Consider the following 10,483-nt stretch of genomic DNA (forward strand, 5'->3'; position numbering starts at 1 on the left):
CCTCATCTTCACTCTTTTTTTATTTTTTTTCCCCCTTCTTCCTTGGCCTCGAAGGAAAACATCACCTATGTAAGCTTCCCTCCCTTTCTTTTCTTCTTTATTTTATTTCTTAAGCATGCTTAGATTAGACCAGATTTAATAATAATGTCACTAAACCTTATAAAGGAGCTAGGCATGCCCTTGTCTCTTAAGCTTAGTTATTAGTTTATTTAGATAATGTATATCTTCAGACACCATGCTTTGTTAGAGTCTTAAAGATGATCAATCTCTAATCATGGTACTAATCTTAGATTAAAGAACTAATAATTTGAGCTTTGGTGATGCATCACTTAGATTAAACATGTTTTCTTTTATTTAATTATGTTTATAATAAGATGGTTGTTAATTTTTAACTTTTATATAATTTTATCTTTGCTCATATTTGCACGCACTATGCTTAATTGAGAATTTGATGAGATTAGAGCCCTAACCATGTTACTAGCCTTAGTTTAAAGAATAAATAATCACATTTTCAGGACTTCAAGTTCACTTAGATTAATTCCCTTATGGACTACGTATCAAGGGTTAGATATGTGCTTCCATCCTTAATCTTTTTCTTTTTAAATTTTTGCTTAAATTCTCGAGGCATTACATATAACTAAAACTTTGTTATTTTATTTGTTCATTACAGAAGACCAAACAACACCCTTGATCGAGTTAAGCCTCCTAATTTGTAGTAATAATCTTGGATTAGAGAGAAGCTAATCTCTTAAAACTTGATAAGGATCACTTTGTTTTTAAACTCAACACATTTTGCCCATCAAAGCACACAATTCACCTCTGCTTAGAATTTAATACGATTTATTTAGTATTATAACCTAAGTACTCATTTGGGTGTAAGAATAATCTAATTTTACTTAAACTCTAATTGGGCACAATGTTTTATAAATTGCATCCATGTTTTTCAAAAGAATTTCAAAATCACAATTTCAAAAATGAAGTTTTCTTAAACCTCAAATATCAAATGATTAGGACATCATAAAACTTAGGAAAATCAATGTTGAACCTTTAATCAACTTAGACTTAAACTTTTTATCAAAACTCTTAGCACATTAAAGTCTCTGAAAACCAATATCAAATCCTACATCACAAATCACAAAATTTTTAATAAACTTCAACTAATTAAAACATGGCCCAATAGAAAACCTCATAAGTCTGGAGCCTCTGACCCAAAATCTAAATTAAAAGACATCAAGTCACAAAACGTAGATACCTAGAAGATTCACGGATCAAACCATAACATTGAAAATGTCAAAACCCTAAAGCATAGACCTTTAAACTCATCAATAAAGTCTTAAGTTCAGTGTTTGCGAAACCTACAACAAACCATTAAAAACTTAAACCCTAAAATTTCAAATCAATTAAGTTTCCCTAAAGAAACCTGACCGAAACTAAGAACTTTATTTCATCACCAAGATCTATTAAACTTGAAATCATGATATCTCCACCCTAAATCTCACAACTGAGGATATATCAAACCTTGAGAATTTAAAAACACTAATCTCAAACTTATTTTCAATCTGAAATAAGTTTTTCAAAATTCAATTTGAAATCAGAGCACGAATGAATCAAAACTTAGAATGTAGACCTAGTCCTAAACCTTTAACCGTTAGAAACCAAATCCTAATAATCAAATCTTTGAGATGTAAGCATTATGTAGGTTATGGTAAATTGTTGCATGTCCTATGAAGATAATGAGGATAATCTAATGACATTCCATTATGAGTCCTAAGTTCTGAATATCAAATTCGATTTTATGAACAATAAGCATTTCATGAAGTGAGATCTAATCTATTTACTGTCCCACCATTTTTTTTATAATAAATAACTGAAAAAGGAATATATGGAGGGGCCAGCTGTGATTTCATCTTGAATAAATTCTTTCATTTAGGATCTAAAATATTTTTTTAGGACTCCGCGATATCTTTTATCATGTGGAAGACACGTGAAAATAAAGGTATTAGTCTCGTTTATTTATATTTTTACAAAGATTCACACTGAAAATAGAATAAAAAAGTGTCACCAATTTTGAGAATACGCGGCGGCAGATGAGAAATATGGCAGATACTTTCTGAACTGCAGGAGAAAGAGGGGACCTCGGCCGAATGACCTAACCGAAGCTCTCCCTTTTAACTATTTTCTTCTTCCTCCATTTCTAACCAATTTGCAGCTTATGGAGGGATTGAAAGGCACATAGAAGAGAAGAAAACAAAGATTGTACGTCGGTTTGGTTCCATGATTTGATTTGCTTTGTTTTTGGGTACATAAAATATGCTGATTTGTATCCCCCATTATTTATACTTTCATGTTTTCTGTTCTTCAGGCATATTTAGATCTCCCAGTCTTCGTTTTCTTTTTCCCACCTCCATATGGAACCACCCACCTCATCTATAGAAACTCAGACGCCTGAGACAAGCAAAGGTAGGAGGCGAGAAAAGAAGCTGAAGCCGATGACACAGACACCAGCCACCCGTTGCACTCGGTCACAGGCTGCTCCAGATTGGAGTGTGGGTGAAATGCTTATTATGGTGAAGGAGATTATTGCCATTGAAGAGGATTCCCTGAAAGCACTTTCAAGTTACCAGAAATGGAAGATCATATCTGAAAATTGTGCGAATGGTGGTGTTGTCAGACCATCAAATCAATGCAAGAGGCAGTGGGAGTCCGTGTTTGGGCAGTACAGTAAGATCAAGGACTGGGAGTCTGAATCTCAGGATAATTCATATTGGGATCTTTCTGATGAGCAGAAGAAGGAATTTGAGCTTCCGGTGGGGTTTGATAAGGAGATATATGGAGTGATACGTGACTTTCTGATTGCTCGAGAGGAAAAATCCGATTCTGAGTCACTGAGTGAATCCGATGCTCCTGTCAAAAAACTTGGGAGGACCACACAGGCTGCTTTTGTAAAAACTAGTAAGGGGGATTTTCTGCTTGGTGTATTTGTTATGTGCATTTGCTAACTGTCGATTTATGTGCATCAAGTTTAAGTATTTTCTAATCTAAGAATAGAAGAAAGAAAGATCATAACAAAGATGTCAATGTAATATACTTTAGCTTCTCCGGCAAATTTTGTTTGTCCTGCTTTGGCCGCAGTTCTCATCAAATTATTGTCAGATTATACTTTGAGATCTTTATGCGTTTATTATATATTTGGTTTGATCAAAGAGGCAAACCTAGTCTGCATCAGTTGAAGTAGCAGGAAAAGAAGAGAAGCATAATGAGAAATTGGAAGAAGAACAACTTTAAGCAACGTTTGGGTGGTAATCGAACCTCTTATATATGCATGCCTTTATTGTCATAGAAAAATAACTTTCAATAAAACACTTCTATCTTCATTTAGTTTCTGCGAATAAATTGTTGGTCAATACAAAGAAGTGAGATTTGGATATGCATGCTTGTTCTAAGATGCGCTGAAAAGGAACATATTTGTTGATGTCTATTTTCCGAAGATGACTCTCCTGAAGTGTTGGACACGAATAGCTTCGCTAGGTTTAAGCATAACACTCACCGTTTGATTGCCTTGTGTCCTAGCCAATCCCAAATAACCTGATTTCTTTAATATGTATGACCACTGACAGGCCTGCCTAATGCACTGTCCAACTAGAGACATGCGGTTCTAGGAAGAAAGTATTCCTACTAGTAGTTTTGAAACTGACTAGTAGTCCACAAACTTAGCTAGTAACTCTTGAATAAAACTAATCATATTCCTGCTGCTAGTAGTTTTCAAACGTAGCTACTAGCTCATGAATGAAACTAGTCACTGAGTGAACAGATGCTTCTGTCGAAAATCTTGGGAGGACCACACAGGTTGTTAAACCTAGTAAAGGGGATTTCCTGCATGATATATTTTCTGATAAGCATTTGTTATCTGCTGTTTATGTGCATCAAATTTGATTATAATCTATCTGAAAAAAAAAAAAAACAAAATAATGGTAACAAAGATGTCTGTCTACTCTATTCTAGGTTCTGATTGTTCTAACGGAGGTTCTGTGTTGGCAACGTTTCATCAAAATATTGTCACACATGTCTTCGAGATATTTGTCACATCTGTTATATATTTTGTTAGATAAAAGAAGAAATGTAGTCATGTCTGTTGAAGTAGGTGAAAAACCAAAAAAGCATTTTCAGGAAATGGAAGAAGTCTGTTTGGTCGGTACTAGGACCTCCTACATGTCCATGTGTTTATTGTTATTGAAACATAACTTTAAGCATTGGACATTTGAGACAGAATCACTTTTTTCTTCATTTTAGCTTCTGAGAATAAATTGTCAGGAAGATGAAGAATGATATTTGGATATACGTGCTTCTAGTAAGATGCATACTAAAAGGAACATGCATGTTATTAACTCCTGAACTGTTGGACAGATGTAGTTTCCCTGGTATGCTTAACCCTCAATGTTTGATTTCCTAGACGATCCCAGATAGTCTGATTTGTGTAATGTGATAGGGCATTGACAGGCCTGCCTAATGCTGTCATCCAACTAGAGCCATGTGTTTGTATGAAGAAAGCAGTCTTGGTACTGGTAGTTGTCAAACAAAAGAAGTAGTTCCTCTACTACTAGTAGTTTTCAAACTTAGCTAGTAACTCATGAATAGAACTACTCATATTTTTACTACTGTTAGCTGTCAAAATTAGCTTCTAGCTCATGAATAAAACTATTTGCGACAAGTGTTTTTTTTGCCTTCTTTCATGTCATGCAATTCTACAAACAATTTCCCTGAATTCTTCTCTGTAGTTATTTCTAGTTTCTTCTTGCAAGGGCCAAAGATTAAAGTTCAAGGACTATCACATTCCTTGGAAGGGTCAGATAGAGAAGGTCAAGGAAATCCACCTGCGAGCAAAATAGAAAGGGAACAGGAAATTACTGCTAAACTAAAGGAGAACTGTGAACATATTGATGCAATTCTTCAAGGTAAAATTGCGAAGATTGATGATGGTTTTTCCTCATTGGATGTAGAGAGGGGAAGTGTAACACAGACTGGATTCAGAAGACAGCAAGGTGATGAGCTTGTAAAAGTTCTTGGAGGATTGGTCAACACCTTGAACCTGTTTGTAGATTTATGTACATATGACAAGCTAAAATAGCTTTCTTGGTAAAGTAAATTTGATCTAGTCATCCCTGTTTCTGGACAAACACAGAGTCATCCTTTTTTGCCTTCTTAGTTTCTTTATGTTCTTGCCACTGTTGCGGAGAATGCAGTGATGAGATTATCATGAGTATGATCTAATTTGCTAAGTAGCTGACTTTAAGAGAAACCCCAAGAACCATAACTGTCTGCCCTAGATAATTTTGCTTTTCATATGTAAAGACTTGACAGGATCATTACAATATGGGTGAGCTTGTGTTGTTATTGGGGATTCAGCTATTAGTTTATAGAATGCCTTTAAATGACATCAAGATGGAAATGCTCATTCTTTCCCAAACTTGTTGCAGGTTTTGTTTTGAGATACTTGCATGGATTTCCAAATATCTTCCTTTATTTCTGTGCTTTTGCATAAGTTAACAATACTGGTTCACTTGTGCAGTTATTGCCTGGGGACTAGCGCAATTCTGAGATCGATGTATTTTTTTTGTTATTTTTAACATACATGAAATTTCTGGAATGAGTTGGATAAAAAACAAAAGATAAAATATTCTAGAGAGAATAAGAAATAAAGAATTTGTTAGCTAGTCTTGTCAATGGTTTCATACTGTAGGAGGCGTCCCTGTAACCTTAGCACGAAGAGACTGGGGTTTGTAGGTTGATTAAGGTTGAATCTGGCTGTTCTCATGAAGAGAAGTTAAAATAGCAAAACCAGAAAACCGAAAAAAGGGAAGAAGTTGAGATACAGTTTGCTGTAGATCAGCAGAATAAACTGTTTGCAGAAAGTGAAAAATGCTGTCCCAAGCATGAAGGCTCAGAGATGGTTGATGAACATTTGAATTTCCAAGTCTGCCTACGAAGTACACAGATATATTGCAAATACTTGAGTATGTTGTTGGATGTTGGCTTGAAATGTTGCTCGTTGGATGAGTCTTAAGGCAGTTCAACGGCATAAGCTTTACCCTTTCTCTCCTACCCCTTTAATTTTGCAATCTCTAGGATGGATCATGTATTCTGTACGATAGCTTTGGCTAGAGTGGCAGATGGTACTTGTAGGTCATTGTATTGAAAATCAGTCTTTAAGTCCTTTAGATCCTTCAGTTGACATTCGCCGGCTTCTAAAGAAAAACGGAACTCTTGGACTGAATGAGTTATTTTTTTCATTAAACATTGTTATGTAACTAGGGATGTCAATGGATCCAATTTGGATAGGATATATGAGAAATTGTTTCAAAAGGTTGGATATGGAAAAAAATTTATGTATCTGGTCAAAAAATCAAATTAGATGTGGATTTTCAAGTCTGGACATGTGGATATCTGATTGGTAAAGAATATATATGTGATTCAAATTCAATCCACTGTCGTGCAATTGGTTGTAAATAACATTCCCACAAACTATGGTTATGGTTCGTTGTTGTGATCAACTCATTTTGCTTGTTGCATCAATAGTTCTACATTTTCACTTGTATAATCAGTGGAATTTGATATCCCTTAGGGGCGTTTGAATGCTTGGTATTAAAACATTTCATACTTGGCTTTAGTGGGGAGGAACAAAGGTTCCACCTTCTACATTGCCCATGGGGTTTGAATAGCTGGAACTTTTGTTCCAGGCATTTCCAGATATCTTACTCAAAATCATCGAGATTGGTCGATTTGAATGGCCTTTTCCAAACCACCTCAGGATGCAGCCAACATCTGAGACCATGGGAGACAGGCCCTTGCTCTTGGATAGGGCGAGGTACAAAAAGGGCTTCTTCAAGGAATTGGGATAGCAAAGGAAGGGACAGGGCCCTGATCACCTATATGAAGTTCAGGTACCAAAGACAGATTGGTCTGATGCTCTTTGTACAGCTTTTGTTTATCGTATGCCTACTCGTGTTCTTGGTGGACCCTATCACATTCTCAAACCTGATTCTCCTCCTGACTCTCTTGTACCGTTAGTCTTTGGTTGTGTGTGTAAGGTTCCTGTGTTGGATGTCAAAAGGGAGAGCTCGGCTTGTATGAAAAACACTTGTTCTGATTGGGGTGGGGCAAGGCTCGTGGAAGTTTCTGCATTGGAGCCATTGTCGTTGCTCACACCCAGAAGTAGGAGGGGCAGAGCCAGAACATTCTAGCTAAGGGGCACTACGTATAAATTTTTTTATTTTTTAAGGGACATCAATGTATAAATGAGAAAATTTGATAAAAAATATCAAGATAAAAATATAAAACTTTCTGGACTTTGTGTGGGCAATTTCCCACACTTGGTACCCCACACCTCCCTCCGCCCCTGCCCAGAAGGCTATAACCAGATTGTTTGGATGACAAGTTTGCAACAGGTTCAACTGGAAGCCTGAATGGCATATTATTGTGCTTGTGGTTCTCAAGCCTGAAAGATGCACGATCACTACAACTACCAAGCCTGCTACCAGCCTGCGACCAGTTTCCAATCCTGTTTGGACCTGCTTTCTCATGAGAGGCTGCAGAATTTTAGACTTCTTCCTTGCCTTGGCAGATGCCTGGGAAACTTCTTCTTCAGCATTTAGGCGTGCCAGAGTCCAAGGACTATCTTTATATATTTATTCGGACGCTTCTTGGATGAATCATGAGTCATCATAAGACATTTTTTTGCTTGAAGATGACATACCAGCATCAGTTGAAACCACATCAAACTGGAAAAATTAATTGTCTTACAACCAAAGACAGAAAAATGGTTATTTCCGTTGCTCCCGTCCATAACAAATGAAAAATACATACATAAAACAGAGCTTACTTTTCTCAGTATTAGACAGATCCCCTATCTGTTTCACTCTTTGTTCGATATTTTAATATCTGTTGATGATTTTTTGTTAAAAAAATGAAAACTACTGCAGTATTCTAACTCAACATTCTAATAATTCTTTTTGCATAATAAGTGCTACAAATATAAAGCTGAAATCAAATACCTCAATTATTACAAATCATGAAGTTGTTCTCTTCTAATAATCCACTTCAATTTGTTAAACAACCTATCAATTTTCCTAAGGATGCATGTTTTTTGTAATCAAAGAAGTTAATAATAATCACAGATCCTAAAATATATACTCATGCCAAATAAAAATAAAAATATATATAAAAATCTAAGAGTCATGTATTCTGTTATGCTAATTAAATAAGAAGACAAAGAAAAATTGAGAATAAATAGATAGAAAGTCTGATTGCTTAATTTCAACCCCAAACCCTTCTTCTCTCCTTTTCTCTCTCTCTCTCTCTCTTTCTCTCTCTCATGTTTTCCCTTTCTCCCCGCCTCATCTTCCTCAGTTCTCTCAACTTCACCCTCCGTCCTCGTGTTTCCCCTTCTTCGCTCCCTTCTTCCTCCCTTCAATCTCTCTCTCACTCTCTCCTCGGCGCTTTACTAGAACAGAAAAGGGAAAAAGGCGCAGATGGATTTCATACTCCTCAAAATAAGGAAAAAATTTTAAAATCAACCGACCATTTTCACAAAAATTTCAAAACTCCTTTATTTCATTTTTTTCTTCCAAACAAGTCCTTTACTAAGAAATAAGGGTGTAACAATTCTTTCCACCTACAACATCATCGAAATTTTTATTGCCCCAAGGAGAAAAAGATAAGGGTAGGTGGATCTCATGACATCCTCTCTTTCCCAAGTAGCATCTGCTTGAGATAGTTGTGTCCATTGCATTTTTACCAAAGATACCTTTCTCCTATGGATGTGTGAGCTCTTTCGGTTCACCACACATACAAGTCTAACTGGATATTTCAAATTGTCTTTCAATTGGATTGGTTGCTTTTTAAAATATGCTCGACATCATATATGTACTTCATCGATACCAATACATGGAATACATGATGCATCCTAAATAGCACTGGAGGTAGTCTTAGTTTATATGCCACATCACCAATCTTAGTTTAATCTTGCGCTGCTTTCGTATTCGTCTTGATCAATTTGATTTTTATCAGTAGTTATTTGTACTATTTCTAACCCTCTTAGGCTTCTTCCCCAACCTCATCCTAGCACACCGACCACTATATACAGTCACATAGGGTGCCATATCAATACTCAATTGGTAGCTATTGCTATATGCAAACTCTACGAAGGGTAGATGTACATCCCAAGAGCTTTGAAACTCCAATTCACAGACATATAACACATTTAATATCTGAATAGTTCATTCAATCTAGCCATCTGTCTGTAGGAGGAAAGAAGTACTAAAGTTCAACTTGATCCCCATAGCCAAATGCAAACTAAGCCAAAACTCTTAACATAAATCGTGAATCTCTATTAGACACTATTGACGCAAGAGCTCCAAACAATTGAATAATTTCATCAACAAATATTTGGGTCAATCTAGCAATTGAAAAATTTCTTTTAATGGCTAAAAAATACATAGACTTGGTCAATCGATCTACTATCACCCAACTCTTGAGCTCACCAAAGAAGAAAGAAGGTGCCAGAAAACAGTGATCTCTATCGCAAAAAGCAAATGACATTCAATTGGAAAAAGATAAATTTAAGGAAGACATTATGCCTTAAATGTGTTGCCCAAAACCCTAACCCTAAGGGCAAAGCATAAAGGGAAATAAATCGCAATATTTCCAAACTAAAAACATGGAGGAAGATGCCATCCGGCAGGCTGCACCACCTGTAGAGCTGGGACGGCCTCTTTGGCCGAGGCAGCCAAGCGGAGAGTAGCAAGGTCCATCCTCACGTCGGCGGGTCTGTTGAAGGCCATAGACATCTGCCAAAATTCCACTCTATCCTCCCAAGAGTCCTCCGCCACGTCACGTTAAGAGCGATATCGATCCCTCATATAAGCAACACATAGAGATCAACAACAAACGGTGTGCCTTGAAACACGAGGGAGACGTTAGAGCATCCAAATCACATCATTTCTACTTGAGCTGAGAGGCAACCCTATCACAAAATCTTTCATAATGTCTCCCATTTTCACTCTTGTATATGTAGATTTTATAACAATCCAGCTGCTCACTGGTGTTCTACCTTAACTATATGATAAGTCAAGCACTTGCACACGTATTATGCTATCTTGAAAACTTTTTCATGTCTGACCACCAATAATTTTCCTAAACTGTCCTATACATCATAGCATCACCAAGGCACATTGCATACTTGGAGGCATGTGCATCTTGTAAAATTACCATTTTGAGCACTTCATTATTGGGTACACATAGTCTTTTCCCAAACATTAATATACCCTTTTCATTTACGACAAATTCTGGCTTTTCTCCTCTTTGCACTACATGAACAATTTACTACAACTTTTCATTTTGAGTTTGCAATTCTCTGATTGGATCGTATATAATAGGGTGTACTCGAAGTTGGGCACATATGACTTCCGCATTATTAATCACCAGTTCA

At 36.4% G+C, this 10,483-nt stretch overlaps 1 protein-coding gene across 1 annotated transcript; it reads left to right on the forward strand.

Annotated features, from left to right (window-relative positions):
* Window positions 1-2,062: 2,062 nt before the first annotated feature.
* On the forward strand, window positions 2,063-5,524 carry LOC116266534 (trihelix transcription factor ASR3). The gene is made up of 3 exons (XM_031647769.2): window positions 2,063-2,256; window positions 2,363-2,952; window positions 4,800-5,524. The coding sequence occupies exons 2-3, from the start codon at window positions 2,409-2,411 to the stop codon at window positions 5,123-5,125; spliced, it is 870 nt and encodes a 289-aa protein (XP_031503629.1). The 5' UTR covers window positions 2,063-2,256; window positions 2,363-2,408; the 3' UTR covers window positions 5,126-5,524.
* Window positions 5,525-10,483: the final 4,959 nt, after the last annotated feature.

This window comes from Nymphaea colorata, chromosome 13 (assembly GCF_008831285.2).
Source record: "Nymphaea colorata isolate Beijing-Zhang1983 chromosome 13, ASM883128v2, whole genome shotgun sequence".
NCBI classification, from domain to species: Eukaryota; Viridiplantae; Streptophyta; class Magnoliopsida; order Nymphaeales; family Nymphaeaceae; genus Nymphaea; species Nymphaea colorata.

Bases quoted from the DNA above. Each gene is read 5' to 3' on its own strand.
- LOC116266534 (XM_031647769.2), top strand. From the start codon at position 2,409: ATGGAACCACCCACCTCATCTATAGAAACTCAGACGCCTGAGACAAGC. The intron at 2,953-4,799 runs GTAAGGGGGATT...TCTTCTTGCAAG, and splicing joins GGCTGCTTTTGTAAAAACTA to GGCCAAAGATTAAAGTTCAA.